Source organism: Cupressus sempervirens, chromosome 9, assembly GCF_028749045.1.
Source record: "Cupressus sempervirens isolate cs-2001-9-10 chromosome 9, ASM2874904v1, whole genome shotgun sequence".
In the NCBI taxonomy this organism is placed as follows: Eukaryota; Viridiplantae; Streptophyta; class Pinopsida; order Cupressales; family Cupressaceae; genus Cupressus; species Cupressus sempervirens.
The window spans coordinates 40,187,177-40,204,095 of NC_143126.1; the positions used below are offsets into that span (position 1 = coordinate 40,187,177).

The 16,919-nt window shown below is 39.1% G+C and overlaps 1 protein-coding gene across 1 annotated transcript; it reads left to right on the forward strand.

Moving 5' to 3' along the window:
- Positions 1-250: 250 nt before the first annotated feature.
- LOC149537505 (uncharacterized) lies at positions 251-14,605 on the forward strand. The gene is made up of 5 exons (XM_089802335.1): positions 251-495; positions 7,383-7,944; positions 8,803-9,209; positions 9,937-10,023; positions 14,253-14,605. The coding sequence occupies exons 1-5, from the start codon at positions 371-373 to the stop codon at positions 14,500-14,502; spliced, it is 1,431 nt and encodes a 476-aa protein (XP_089658461.1). The 5' UTR covers positions 251-370; the 3' UTR covers positions 14,503-14,605.
- The last annotated feature ends 2,314 nt before the right edge of the window (positions 14,606-16,919 follow it).

Consider the following 16,919-nt stretch of genomic DNA (forward strand, 5'->3'; position numbering starts at 1 on the left):
ACAAAGCCACAATTTTCTCAATATGCCTATTTCTAAGTTTACCATGATCAAAATTTGATTTCAGAAGACCAGTTTAGCTAACTTATAGAAGACACTCTCCTTCGGCCCTCACCCTTTAAGAAGGCGACCGTTGTGATGAAGTCGAGGCACTTCAAAAAAGGCCTCGAAATTTAAATCGCGGGACTGAACTGTTCATGTCAAGCGTATGTGCGCCGTACATTCCTTGCTAAGCATAGCGGGCAACATGAGAAATTCATTCCCGCCTTAGTTTCCATTTCGATTCAGGCTCCTCTTGCCCTTCCGAGCAAATTCCCTATCCTAACCAAACCCTATTCCCTGTATTGCAGGGCTTCAAGCAAATAAAATAAAAATGGATAAAATGACAGAATACGAACGCAAGCGGCAAGAAAACATTGAACGCAATAGCCAGATGCTAGCAGTTCTGCGCGTGCATTCTGCAGCTCAAGACCTCCGGTCCGCGTCAAAAAAGCGAAAGTAAACTCTTTCTTAACATGAAACTGATATCTCCAACAAAAACTTTGTAATTCTTATCTAAATCAATAATTTTGTTTACAGAGTACACGATTTTTATTGTTTTGGCTACCGGATGAGATTATTTTAGCTTCCGTCCAGTTGTGATGAACCTCCTTATAGCAATATCGTGAGAATGCTCGAAATAACAGAATACAAAGTGATAGCAGAACTCAGAATGAATCTACTGATCGCAGGCCACTTCGAGGGGGTAACCTCCTTTGAGCAAGCTCAATACAATAAATTCGTCCGTGTCCATCAAGGGCCTCAACCTATTCTTATATACTGAGTACGATCTAGAAAAGTAATACTACCTATGCATGTGGGATAATAAAATATACTCACAGGACGACTTACAAAGCATATGCGTCCAACAACACTACTCTAACAAAATAAACAGAAGGAACACACAGGTTCCTAACATCCCCTCTCCCTTAGAAAAAAGCTTTGTCCTCAAAGCTTAAGGTGTGGAAATTGTTGTTGAATCTGAAGAAGGGGTTCCCAGGTAGCATCCTCTGGTTGCATGCCATGCCACTGAATCAAGACCTCAGAGATGGAGCGAGAGCGAAGCTGGCGAGTGCGCTGGTCAATGATTGCCACCGGCTCCAGGATAATGGATCCTTCCGTATCCATTTCAGGGAGAGTAGTTTGTGCTCTGACAGTGGTACCCAGAACTTTCTTTAGACAAGAAACATGAAAGACTGGATGAATGCGGGAAGAAGGAGGAAGTTCCAGTTTATAAGCAACTGAACCAATCTTCTGCAGAACCTTATAAGGCCCATAAAATTTTGGGGCCAGCTTATGACGCCCTTTCAGCTTTAGGGAGGATTGTTTGTATGGCTGTAGACGAAGAAAAACCATATCCCCAACTTGAAATGAGCGCTCAGAACGGTGTTGATCTGCTTGCTGTTTCATCCGATTACGGGCCATGTGAAGATTATCCTGTAAGGTACGAAGAATCTGATCCCTGCTGCGGAGAACTATGTCAACTGCCTGGATTGGTGAGCTGTTGGGAGTGTAGGGAAGGAGCACTGGAGGTGCCTGACCATAGACTGCTTCATATGGAGTCATTTTAGAGGCAGTGTGGTAAGAGGTATTGTACCACCATTCAGCTAAAGGGAGCCACTTGGCCCACTGATGTTGCTGTTCGGAAGTGAAGCAACGAAGATAAGTTTCCAAGCATTTATTGACAATTTCAGTTTGACCATCAGTTTGTGGGTGATAGCCCGAAGTCATCTTCAGTTTGGTGCCAGTTTTCTGAAACAGTTCAATCCAAAAATGACTGGTAAAAGTTGCATCACGATCAGAGACAATGGAAGAAGGGAGTCCATGAAGACGAAATATCTGGTCCATGAAGATTTGTGCAACAGAGGAGGCAGTATAGGGGTGGCTGAGGGCACAAAAATGACTATATTTCGAGAGACGATCAACCACAACCAAGATCACTGTCTTGCCACCGGATTTAGGAAGCCCTTCAATGAAATCCATAGAAATATCAGTCCAAATCCGTGTAGGGATGGGCAATGGTTCGAGCAAGCCAGGAAGGAGGGTCGTTTCACCCTTGTGGCGTTGGCAAGTATCACATTCAGCCACCATCTGTTGAATCGTCTGTTTCATCCCTTTCCAAAAGAAGTTTCTCCTTGCTCGCTCATAAGTTTTGAGGAAGCCTGAGTGCCCTGCTGAAGGAGAAGCATGGAGTTCATAAAAAATAGCCTGATGTAGAGCTGGGTTCTGAGGAAGCACTAGCCGACCCTTGTATCGAAGAGAAGCACCATCCCAAGAGTAATGTGGTATAGCAGAAGGATTATTGGCTAGCTGGTGAATGATTTGAGATAAAGAAGAGTCACTATCATAGCCCTGCTGAACAGACGCTAACCAATTGGGAATGGGCATAGAAATAGCGGAAAGGGAAGCTTGATTATCAAATGTGCGAGAAAGAGCATCTGCCACAATATTCTCCTTACCCTTCTTGTAGGTGATCTCATAATCATACCCCATGAGTTTGCTGACCCATTTCTGTTGTGTAGGAGAGGATACCCGTTGTTCCAGGAAGTATTTCAGACTTTGGTGATCGGTTCTGATGCAAAAATGACTCCCTAAGAGGTATGGCCGCCACTTCTGTACAGCATGCAAAATAGCCATCATTTCTTTTTCATAAGTAGAGAGGGCTAGATTCTTACCAGAGAGGGCTTTGCTAGTGAACGCAATAGGATGGTCATCTTGCAGGAGAACAGCACCCAATCCATTGCCGCAAGCATCACTCTCAATAGTGAAGGGTTTGGAAAAATCTGGCATTGCGAGAACAGGTGTGCTGCACATAGCCTGTTTCAGTTGTTCAAATGCAGTCTCAGCAACAGGGGTCCAGGAGAAGGCATCCTTTTTTAACAGAGCTGTCAATGGTGCTGCAATTTTCCCGTAATCTTTGACAAACTTGCGGTAGTAGCCAGTCAACCCCAAAAAACCCCGAAGGCTCTTGAGAGTTTTAGGATGCGGCCAAGTTTTCATGGCATCTATTTTTGTAGGATCCACCTGCACTCCATGGTGTGCAACAATATGCCCGAGATACTCCACTTCCTCCTGGCCAAACACACATTTAGATAGTTTTGCACAGAGTTGATGATCAGAGAGAAGTTGCAAGACAAGCTCCAGATGATGGAGATGCTCAGCCCAAGTTTTGCTATATATGAGGATATCATCAAAGAAGACCAGAATGAATTTCCGGAGGTATGGTCGAAATATGTTATTCATCACTGCCTGAAATGTTGAAGGAGCATTCGTGAGGCCAAAGAGCATGACTAAAAATTCATAGTGACCATCATGTGTGCGGAAGGCAGTTTTAGGTATATCCTCCTCATTAACCCGAATTTGATGATACCCAGAACGAAGATCTAACTTGGAGAAAAAATGAGCCCCATGAAGTTCATCAAGAAGTTCATCAACAACTGGAATGGGAAACTTGTCCTTTATAGTGAGATGATTAAGTGCTCGGAAATCAATGCAGAGTCGCCATGACCCATCTTTTTTGCGAACAAGCAGAACTGGAGAAGAAAAGGAACTGGTACTAGGGCGAATAATACCTTGCTTCAGTAAGTCACGGACAAGTATCTCGATTTCGGTCTTCTGATGAAATGGGTAGCGGTAGGGCCTGATGTTGGGCGGAACACTGCCAGGAAGGAGCTGAATACGGTGGTCCTCTGGACGAGAAGGAGGTAATCCCACAGGTTCAGCAAATACACCAGAATACTTGTCCAAAATGTGTTGGAGATCGGCAGGAGTGCTAGAGACTGCTGATGGCTGCATCTGAATGGAATGGAGCTGAGCGATGACACCATGTGAATTCTTCTTAAGAAGTTTTTCCATACGGTGTGAACTGATGATGCTGAGAGACCCTGGTTGTAAGCCTTTCAAAGTGTGTTGGTGCCCCTCGGCTGAAAACTGCATCCAAAGTTCAGCAAAATCCCAGAGAATGGGGCCAAGAGTGCGTAACCATTGGGCACCCAAAACCACATCACAGCCACCTAAGGGTAAGGCAAACATGTCAGAGCGCATGTTATAATCGCCAATAGAGAGACGTACATTGCGACATTTCCCTTTACAAGGTAAAGTGCCCCCATTGGCAATCATGACTTCAAAGCTAGAGCAGGGATGGATAAAGCAATCAGCCTGTTTGGCTATTCGTGGATCAATGAAGTTATGAGTGCTACCAGAATCAATGAGTATAGTAAGAGGGATCTTCTTGAAGAAACCCTGGACCCGCATGGTTTGTGGAGTAGTGACTCCTGCCAAAGCATGGACAGATATCTCTGGTGGAGCTTCTGGTGAAGGAGGTTCAGGCTGGTGAGGCTCAACCTCATCATCCACTGTGTCCTGAGCATCTACATATTCTTCCAGTTCCGGTGGAGAATCCACATCCAAGAGATAGAGCTTTTGCTGAACACATCTATGGCCCCGAGACCATTTCTCATCACAATTATAACAAAGCCCTTTGTCTCGCCTGACTTGCATCTCTGTTTCAGACAAGTGCTTGATCGGAGTAGTTCTGGGAGCTGGTATGACTGGAGGGTTGTGAGAACCTGTATTTCTGAATGGAACAAAATTAGATCTGGAGCGTTGTAGAGCACTAATCTTGTCTTCGGCTAACTTAGCCAACCCAAGGGCTTCCATCATTGTAGTAGGTCGAAACATTTTGACTTCTGAGCGAAGTGCATCCTTCAGACCACTGACAAAACAACTACGGAAGAATTCATCAGACAAGCCCTCTGTGTGATTAGCTAATTTTTCAAACTCTGTCTGGTATTCTCTTACAGTGCCTGTTTGACGCAGTTTAGTGAGTGCTCCTGTGAAATCATCAAAGGAACTAGGGCCAAAGCGCTCCAAAATGAGGGTGCACAATTCTCTCCATGTTGGGCCTACATTAGCCTTGATGTACCAACGGAACCATTGAAGAGCTTCATGTTCCAAATGAAAAGATGCAAGGGGGACTTTGTGGTTATCCAAAGTATTATGCAAGCTGAAATACTGCTCTGCCCTATAGATCCATCCAGTCGGATCAGAACCATCGAAGCGTGGAAAATCAAGCTTTGGTCCACGGAAATTGCCAGAAGAGGACCCAGTATCTCCTGAATGGTTTCGGCTCATGGCTGACTGCTGAAAGTTAAGACCCAGAATTTTGTCATCCAGATCTTGAAGTTTGGTTTTGAGGGATGCCATTTCTTCTTCCATGATTTTTGCTCCTGTACGCGTAACAACCATAAAGCAAGGTTTTTTTTTTTTTTTTTTTTTTTTTTTTTTTTTTTGAAATGGGTAGAAGATGAGAAACAAAAACTTCTTTAGTTACGGCAAACTTGGATTTGGGTAAAACTCAGATAGGAAATGGGTGTTCGACGGGTGGTGGGAGACTATCTGGGGACAAGGGAAACAGAAAAATGAGGGTTTCAAGGGTAGGGAGGCGAAATGAGGCGAACAGTCCAAGAGGGATAAGGGAGCAAAATGAGGAATTGAATCTTGTGGCTCAGTTTGGTGGCGATTGGATGAGAGGTGAAAAAGATAGGGCAAACCCTAAAATTAGATAAATGAGGGATTTAGGGCTTTGATATGTAAAATTTGGGGTTGGGTCGCCAAGGAAGGAAGTATGCGAAATGATATTGCAGACGTTCTGCGGAAGTATGAGCAGAAACAGAAAGCAAACAAGGAAGCTACGACTAAAAAACAGAAAAATTTTTACTCTTTTTTTTTTTTTTTTTAAACAGTCGACTTAGAAAAATTCACTCACAGACAGAACAACTGAAAAGAGTTATTGCAATAACAAGAGATATTAGAAGTGAGAGGAACCTGAAGGCCACGACAGAAAAAAAAATTTGATGTAATTTCCACCCAGCGAGCCCAAGAGAGTGCTCTGATACCAGATGTGATGAACCTCCTTATAGCAATATCGTGAGAATGCTCGAAATAACAGAATACAAAGTGATAGCAGAACTCAGAATGAATCTACTGATCGCAGGCCACTTCGAGGGGGTAACCTCCTTTGAGCAAGCTCAATACAATAAATTCGTCCGTGCCCATCAAGGGCCTCAACCTATTCTTATATACTGAGTACGATCTAGAAAAGTAATACTACCTATGCATGTGGGATAATAAAATATACTCACGGGACGACTTACAAAGCATATGCGTCCAACAACACTACTCTAACAAAATAAACAGAAGGAACACACAGGTTCCTAACACCAGTCAAAATGGTCTGCGACTACTAGGGATAAAATGCAAACATATTTTAGATATGGTATTCTTCTTTTGGCGTAGCGCGTGGCTTAGATGTCACCGCTGAAATATTTTCCACCATTACCCGCATTCTCTATTGATGTAAATAACACCTGGGTGGGCTTAGATATCACACATGTTCGCTGTGAAAAAGTACCAATTTATTGCATTCTTATGTGTCCGAGTATAAACCTGTATGAATTTCAAAACTGACACGTACTCAACAAACAATACATTCCACCCAGTATATTAGATATACATCTTTTCCAATTTAATTAATACATCACGCCTGTTGCTGTTAGAACTCTGGCCATTCCTTTGAACGCGCTAAGGAAAATTTTATTTGTTCAGAAGATTGTTTTTTCCCTTTTTTAAAGGCTGTTCATCACATAGTTTTTGTTATTACATATATTTTTTCAAATTGGCCTCTAAAAATTGTAAGGGTCGCCTGCCAGTAGTAATTTCTTACTATCACCAGGGCATTTTTGTATCATGATGGGATTCATCAAATTAAGGGCTCTCCCTGACGGCTCGAATGGCTAAACAAAAACAAGAAGGGAATAAGTTTTAAAGGGGCTCTAGAGCATTTGTGCCTCTCAATGGACTTGAACGAAGCTATGAGGCAGAAAGATCGAGTGGTAAGGGAGAGGGGAACCTTGATTTATTGCAGAGTGCCTAAAGGTCCTTGTCTGTTTTGATTGTGTGGTCCATGGAAATTTGATCCACTTGATACATAAACGTGGCAGGGAATTCCACTGTGATGAAGTTGTAATAAGGGACAGATCAATACTCATCCTTGATGCTGGTCGGAATAAAATTATTTTTGTTGTTTTAGATAAACACTCACTTTAAAGATTTTTCATATTACGCTGACATATTTATGCACACACACACAAGGGGTGTAAGCCTGCCAGAGTCGAACCGTGTCTTACATATGGTGAATCCTCTTGTCAATCACTCGATCATGTGGACAAAGTCTGGGAACTTTGTTATAGTCCTGCTGAATCTAGAAATTAGAAATTTTATTACTGCAAAGATATTCGCAGTATCGCAATATTGTCTGATGGTATCATTTTACTTGTATATTGCAGGTCACAGACCAAGCGTTTAAAGATTGCCAAAGAACCAAAACCCTCCCTTCTACGGACATCCTTGCGCATTAAAGGAATTTCGCCTGAAATTCAGGAGGGCTCAAAATATAATGGAAACTCTACCGAGTCCTGGCAGAATGCTTTCAATGTGACTATTCCCGATTACCCCATCTCGAAGGTGGGGCCACTGAGTTTTGCAGAAACTTATGTAGAACAAAAAGGCAATGAGTCTTATACTATTTATGTTGACAAGATTAAAGGTCTCAGGAACATTGCCTCTTCAGTGGATTTGAAATGCCACATACCCGAGTTTAAGGTGGCAGACCTAAAACTAGACTCTAAGCATATAATCAGAACCACCCCAAGAACGATCTGGTGTCTCGAATTTTTTCCTTGCAGACAAAGGATTATAGTGGTTACTGGAGACAACGAAGGACATTTGAGTTTGTGGGATGCTCATTGCAATGCATCGGAAGGAGATTACAATGGGCTTCATATTTATCGCCCTCATGCCTCTCAGATTACAGGCATTGCAGTCAAACCCTTTTCAATTGCAGAGATTTGAACTTGGATTATTTATCTTGTAAATTAAGTCTCTTAAACTTTTTAGATTTCCACAGTTCATGAATGATAGCTTAAACGTTTCTGGATTCACTTGTGTAAATTCTTTGCATCATCGTTTTGGATCACACTCCATGATCCATCATCGAATAAAAGTGAGCAGCGAGCAACTGCAGGAGAAAACATGCAAGTCCATATAAAATGATCAAACTGAGGTATCAATGATACCTTTTCAGTGGAGCTCCATGCAGGACGATAACATTTATATTTTGAATGCACGGGCAGCCACATAACAGATACAAATGAAGTAAACAGGAAAGTGTAGAATCTTCATATTAAAAATCCGGAGTCATGGGGTTAAATTTCGCGGTGCAGCCCCTCATATTTTAGATGTTGTGGCTTAAAGCTCACTGTTGTCTGGCGTGGTTTCCTGATGGGTATAGTTTGGGAAAAGATTGGAAATTGACAAAATTGTCAGATTTTTTAAATTGGCAAACAAAAATATGAAATGAAGTTAGAAATTAACTTTTGCACTCAATTCAGTTTATTCTCTAACATGTAGTTTCTTATAGTGGCTAGATTTTTTTCTGCCCACGTTTTATGTTGATGTTATGTCAAATAACGTGGGCTATAACTCATAATCTACTGTATTTATCATCAGAATGTTTAATGTTTTCTTTAGAAGCTAATATGAGAGACAGATGAGGAAGATACTTTTCTCTGTCGGAATTGTTATTATAATTTATTTCCATTTTATTGCAATTTTATACTGAACTTAATGCTATATACCTTCTCAGGAAATAAGTTTTTTTTACCAAATGATCAATGACAAAATCTTGTACACATGAACACATGACAGGTAATTTCTTGTAGCTATGATGGCTTTATCCGTTCTATGGACATTGAGAAAGAAGTATTCAACATGGTATACAATAGTGTTGACAAACTTTCTGCTATCGGCACTCCACTATTTAGTTACCAATCTCTCTATTTCGCTGAGGGGCATGGTGAAATGAAGATGCTAGATTGGAGAGTAAGAAATGTGCCAAATTCCTACAGTTTACATGAGGAAAGAATAAATTCTATAGATTTTAATCCTCAGAAGCCGTATGTGGTATCAACAAGTTCAAATGATGGCACAGCAAAAGTATTTGATTTGAGAAAGATGAAAACGAGCAACAATGAAAGTTTGGTCACAATGCAACATAAAAAAGCAGTGTACTGTGCTTACTTTTCTCCAAGCGGAAACTATCTTGCAACCACAAGGTTTGTACTTGTTAAATTATAATTTATTTTTAGATGATCGCACAACTGGTAGAAACTGGCACATTTCATTTCTACATACACTGTTGAATCTGAAAGCACTCGATCATTTTCATGCATTGTTGAAAACTCATGTCTACAATTAATTTCCATTTATGAGGTCCAAATTGGTAAGTTTTGTTAAATAACATGCTAAGAAACATTTTATTTAGTATGCAAAATTTTGTTGATTTACAACAGAGAATTAACAATTACAAAATCATTGGTGATACTGATACAATCTTATAGCAATTATTTGACATGGAAACTTCTCTAGGCTCCTAGATTGTTAAATGCCGATTTCTCTTCCTTTAGTAATTGATTGATTACATTTTCATATTTTGTAAGCATTAATTCGGGTGTTAAGTTTAGTCTTTTATTTTATTTCTCAGGAGTGGATGAATTGCCTTTCTTCTTGGTCTGGAATACAAGTATTACAGACTGAATACATACACTTAAGATAATGGGAACATTTGATGAATTAAAGATGATACCAAGGTCAATAAGCTAATTGTTTCTTTTTTTATTAGTTCAATTGGCTTTTTGTATGTTTAACTTCTGGAAAAATGCGTTGTTTTTTAATAATTATGCATTTTATGGATAATTCAGGAAGCATTGTTTTTTGGAAATTACTGCTCTTTAATTAAAGCTAGTTTTTCTGAACTATGGTATTGGGATTATGTCCTCACAGCCGTGATAACAGTGTGGGAATATGGCGCGGACTTGATTCAGAGAATATTGGCGTCACATATCACTACAATCCTCAATGTAATTTCAGGTATGATATTAATCTCCATTAACAAAGTAATTGGAGGCTTGAGAAAAACTAATTTCCTTCTACTGTATGCAAGCAGGTAAATATACGGGTAGTATTTATTGTGGCTCAAAAAATGTGTATATTATTTGTCTTTTGATGTCAGTTGCTGTAAATTTTTCGTGCTGGAAGATTCTTTTAGTTTTCAGTCCTGCACGATAGCCATGATACTCAAAGATGGGATGAGCCACTATTCTTCTCTTTGATGAATCTGGATTATATTTTAATCTAGGTAGCTGGAACTCTGTCCAGTGCCCTCCAAAGATGCAGTGAGGATGTGTTTGTACCAGAAACATTCTAGATACATTTGGGATTCCTATTAGATTTGGCCAGAATGACTCTCAAAGCCTTACTTGCACAGAATACAATGATATGGTTTTGTTGCCATTTCTTATGCCAAGATATGGTATATTCTTTGATAAGATGTAATGTCCCTAAATCAGGAGAAACCAGTTTTTCCTTAGATTATAGTTTTTAGATAAAGATAAGTTTAAAGGCAATGACTGCTTGCATATATCAGCGATTATCAAGGAAGGGATTATGTTTGATTATATGCAGCAATTTCTTAATAGAAGATAGTGATTATAAAAGAAGCGGTAGCTATTAATTATTATTAAACAACAATTAAGAGTTTGATACACCTTAAAAAGGTAGTACTTATAATTAGGTGGTAAATGAAGAGTTGCAACCATTTCAAAGGAGGAGTACATTTGAAGCGATAAAGAGCCGGACTCTTCAACATGGAAGGAGATTTTGCCTTAATGTAAATTATAGCAGATGTCTGAAGGAGAATCATTATTAAATCTGCACTCATCAGGTAAAAGAAGCAGCAGCATTCATCAGTGATCTCAGACTGTTAAACCCCGCTGATCTATCCCACAGCAACCATTTCAATGTCAGAAATTAAGGACACTGTTGGTCTTGAAGAGATACTGACAGCAAGAACCTAGAGATACTCGGGGCTGGCATCAAGTAAGCTGATGACACTAAGTGCATACATCCACTGGAACTATCAGTAACTTCCTTACTGTTGTGGTATGATGGATAGACTTATATATGGATGAAAATATATCTAATGTTCACATCTGATCATATGCATTTGATGGAATATATATAAACTAAATGACTTTTTGAATTTGATATATTACAAAAGTCCAATTTTAACAATGTAACACCAATACTCGGGTACGTCGGGACAACAGGACAAGTTTTCAGGACAGGGGAAATTGGGCCCCATTTTCGGGACGGCCAAGGGACGGCAGCAAAGGGGAGGATGGGGCACAGAAGGGTGTTGTATAGTATACATATAGAACTTGGGATGCTTGCTATGAAATGATGTTTCAGTAGAGCCTACCAAATTAAAAGACTTGAACATAGCAAAATTGCAACATGCACTAGAACCATTGAACATTCAACATAGTAACATACTTCATACCCAATAGTAACATACTTCATCCCCAATAGTAACAGTCAAAAATAAAAATTCAAATAGAAATCCAAGTCCCCATTCCAGCAGCAGCATGGTTGTGGAATGGTGGAGGTGGGGGTACTTGGGTACGCGAGTACCCGGTGTGGGGACGTCTCGGGTATGGGTACTCCAAGATTTGGGAGGGGGGTGAGTCCCAGTGTAACACTGAATTTTAATGATCAGTCATGAGGGCGAATAGAGAGATTCCCATTAGGTATGTTACTCATAATGATGTTTAATGACCATTGATAGGGACCATATGAGGCTAAGGAGAATAAGGTCCGCCTTGGAACATAGCGTTAAGTGTTAAGGGCATACTATTGCAGCTCGCCTACTATCCCCAAATGAATCAATTATTGAAGTGAATAACAAACAGATCTTCAATCCTAAAAGGAGGGTTGACATGGTGGAGCGGAATTATGTAAAGCCCTCACTAGGTATGCAACCTCATGAAAATGTTTTAAGGATTACATAAGGCCACAGAGGACAAGCTCCTGCTGTTGGGCCCTAGGGTAGAGGATACTTGGGGTGCCCTATCATGTTTCCCAATGCAATCCTTGTTATGATTGAACTCCAATGTATTCATTGCAATTTGTTGAATAGATCATTACGCATATGTGGCCTAACCCTAGAATTGGATGTATTTCATACTTACATTAGGGATCACGCCCTTATATTAGGGCAGATTGTGTGGGGATGCTCATCATCTACATTGTTATTTTAGTTTGCTGTCCAATTTTATTATTCATTTTCAAGGTACTTAAATCTGAGCATTGAATGAGATTTCATATTTCCTGAATTCCACTTTCAGAAGTGTTATTTATATCAGCAACAATATATTCTGTTACGAACATTTCAAATACAGTTGGTAATCTATGCATAGTTATATGATCTGAATATTAAATTGAAATACCCAAGTGTTGTAGCTACTTTCAATACCAAAAGAAGTTTACGTTAGGCAATGCTGCATGTTTAACCACAATCGTAATTTTTTGGATTTTCATTGGACGATACATGCCCAGCCACAGGGGAGGCCTAGCTGTCCCCAGAACAGCCTAAGGACGTCTCAGATGCCCCCCATCCATCCCAGAGATTGGGATTTACTGCCCATATCCTGCAAATTTTGGTGCAAGGAGGACGGCATGGAGACGTTTCCATACCATCCTGCCATCCCCAAAATGCTAGGGGGATGGGGATGCCCACTTCCAGGGATCAGGACATGTACCCATATATCAAGTACCATAGTGCTGATTTGAACTCTGTAAATTAGAAACTGAGACGCCTTTTCTGTTTAATTTGACAATGAAGACAAAGTTTACGTCATTCTGGATGGAAGCTATATTGGATTTTCTTCTGAGGCTAAATGGCCTCCAGACAGATATGGATGTCTAAGAAATAGAATTACAACACAATGCCTGTTGCAATTACAAAATATACCTGAAGAGGACGTCTCTTTAGAGGAATGTAACATTTTCCACCATCATTCATTCTCTACATTAATTGGGGATCAACTAATTCAAGAGGGCTAGAAAATACATTTGACTAGGGACCATAACTTTGACCGGAAAATGTTATATGTTTTCTTCTGGGAAATAGGATAGGAATATAGCATAACTGTATTCCAGGAAAATCAGATGAGAACAAAAAGTGTGTTGATGGGAATAAAATGTAGGTGAGGTCTATTCTGGGAAACGTGATGAGCATAAATAATTGCCGAGTCTAAATATTTTTTTGGAGGTTCGGTAACCACAGTAGCACAAAGGGAAAATATTGCTTTGGGAGTATAATCAAATACAGCTATCCAAGTACCCAAGGTTTCTTTACAAGAATTAAGCGAGGATTGCAATATTATTTGAGAAAAGCTATCTTTAGAAGTGTATCTAAGTAGGAGAGGGCTTATTTCTTTACCATAAGGCAAGACATATTGTAATAAATCAGTTTTCTTTATGCAAGCTATTCTAGGAATTTTAACAGGAATAAAATCTAGGTATATTTGCGAGGCCTAAATATTGTTATGAAGGATTCAGTAAATACAGCAGTACAAAGGACAAATATTTCTTTTGGGGGATAATCAAATAAAGCTATACAATGACCTAGGATTCTTTCACAAGAATTAGGAACGGATTGCATTATTGAGAAAAGCTAGCTTTAGGAGCATATCTAAATAGGAGAGGGCTTCTTTGTCCAACATATGGCAAGACATGATGTGATAATTTGGTTTTCTATATGCAAGATTGCATCATCTAGTTGGATGAGCTTATGTCATCGAGGATTGAAAGTGTCTTTCCTAATGAGAGTGGCTGACATGGAAGGAGCATATGCTCTGTGTTTGTATGACATTAGACCTTAACATAAGTTGTAATGGAGAATATATTTATCATTTGTTTTTTTTTTCATTTTTCTATTTTATTCCAGAAGGATTTTAATCTGGTTAATTTCACTAAACTGAACAAATATTTGGAATATGATGAGGACAGAATTGCATGTGGTGAAAGTGGTGCAATTCACTCAGAACTAATAAGTTATTTCAAACTTCATATGCAGTGGTGTGTTATTATGATCCTTTTCTCAATAGTTAGGCATGCACACAAAATATATTTGTGTCATTTTCATGATGAATGACAGTAATGCAATGCATTCTCAGAACTAAAAAATTCTTGAGATTATATGCACTGGTGTGTTCTCAAAATTGTGATATTTCTAAATGCTTCGGTTTCTTGTGCAGATTAACATGGGGATGGGATGATCAGTACCTTTTTTTTGGTCATAAAGATAAGGGGCTCAATGTATATTGTACTATAACAAAGCAGACAACTACTTTGAACAGCCCATTGATGACTGTAATTCCTATTCGATTGGCAAAGCATCCTTTGTGCTTTGGTATGCTGGCTGCTGGTGGTAGAGGTGGTAATGTTCATATATGGCAAAACTCAGAGGAGATTCTTCACAGTGATGAGAGGCGTGAAAGTATATGACCGAAACAATCAGAATTGAATATCACAATTGTATTAGTCCTTGCTTTCAAGTCAACAGTTGATGTATGTCATGGGAAAATTCATGTCAGTGTAATCTACAAGTTTTCATGGTATGAATGAACATCCTTATGAGTATGTAGGTAAGGCTTTTTGCAGCCAAGGAATTCCTAGGCTGACATCAGTAACCCTTTATCCGAAAAGATTGCCAGTTACCCACTGTGGGATTGGATTTCCTTTTTGATCTTCTACACAAAAGACTATGTATGCTTGTTTGTATGCACTAACAAGAATGGAACCGTTATATAGTGAAATTTAGAATAGTTTGTTATACTTGATTTGGTATGTTTGTTCAGATGTGTTAGTGCATGATAATAAATTTCTGCAATTATGTCAATTTGACTAAGATGGTTCTTCTCTCTCTCTCTCATTTCTATTTGAACAGTGTCCTGCATGTGAGCCACCTCTTTTCGACATCTGCCTCATAGCTTTGAACAAAATAACTCTGTTTTAAGATGTCTAAAACAGGAATCTCACACACATTCATCACAATTTAATTTTATGAGAATCTTTTCTAGTGAAACTGTCCATAAGAATTTTTTTGGAGTTTGTTTCTTTTAATCCAACCACAACCATGCCCGCAGATTAGAGAGCACTTGAAAAAGATAGGAAAGCCATCATACGGCATCAAGCTGCAAAGTGTCGTTCTTGTCCTCATTGAAACATAACATCTTTAGTGAGATCACATTCAAACAGCATTTGTCCAAGGATTCCTTATCCATGGAATCAAATCTACACTCTGAAGAGAGGAGATGAAAAGAAGTCTTCAGTATGCCAGGGCGTGATAGTAAAGGGACCAAAACTTTGTTTTTATGTCTGCTCTATCGAATGATGGGTATCTTTCATGTTAAGTATTTTGATTAGTAGGATATATTCTCCACAGCATGTCAAATTGTAATATTGCTATCAAGATTCAACTGTGTAGTTTCGGAATCATTGACCCATGTTTCATGAATAGTGGTTCACAAGAACCCAGTCTCGTTGACATTGAGACATCACATCTTTAGTGAGATCACATTCACACAATTTCTCCAAGGATTCCTTATCCATTGCATCAAATCTACCATTTGAAAGAAGAGAGGAGATGAGAAGAAGTTTTCAGTATGCCTGGATGTGACAGTAAAAGGACCAAAAATTTGTTTTTAAGTCTGTTCTATCGATGATGGGTATCTTTCATGTTATGGATTTTGATAATTAGGAGATATTTTGCACAGCAAGTCAAATTGTGATATTGCTATCAGGATTCAACTGTGTAGTTTCCGAGTCAATTTGACTAAGATGGTTTCTTGTCTCTCTCTCATTTCTATGTGAACAGTGTCTTGCATGTGAGCCACCTCTTTTCCATAGCTGCCTCCTCATAGCTTTGATCAGAAGAACTCTTAGCTTTGAACAAAAGAGCTCTGTTTTAAGATCTCTGAAACAGGAAGCACACACACATTCATCACAATTTAATTTTATGAGAATCTTTATCTAATGAAACTATCCATAAGAATTTTGGCAACATCATAGTTTGTTGCACAAATATTGATGCTACCTTTGGAGTTTTTTGTTTTAATCTAACCACAGCCATGCCCACAGCTTAGAGAGCACATGAAAAATAATATGGCATCAAGCTGTCCATCTTGTCCTCATTGACACATCACATATTTAGTGAGACCACATTCACACACAATTTCTCCGAGGATTCCTTACCCATAGAATCAAATCTATCATCTAAAAGAAAAGAGGAGATGGAAAATAGTCTTCAATATGCCTGGGCATGACAGTAAAAGGACCAAAAAATTCTTTTCAAGTCTGCTCTATCGAATGATGGTTATCTTTCATGTAATGTATTTTGATAAATAGGAGAATCTCACACACACAGTCATCACAATTTTATTTTATGAGAATCTTTATCTAGTGAAACTATCCATAAGAATTTTGGCAACATCATAATTTGTAGCACAATGTTGATGTTACCTTTGGAGTCTGTTTCTTTTAATCTACCCACAACCATGCCCAAAGATTAGAGGGCACTTGAAAAATATAGGAAAGCCATCATATGGCATCAAGCTGTGGAACATGTGTCAATGAGAGTGGGTTATTGTGAACCACTGCTCATGAAACATGGGTCAATGAGTTTGACTTGAAAACTACACAGTTGAATCATGATAGCAAATATCACAAGTTACATTTTTTCTTTTGTTTTCATTCAAATTTAAAAATGACGAATTGTCATCTTAGCACTCTTTAAGATAGCTCTTTGATATAATCTTTCTACACCAATATAGCTTTGAACCAATATAGCTTTGATTTGATTTAAGATCAGAACCATCAGCACTTGACATTAGCATTACAACTTTTTTTAATAGATCAATGTT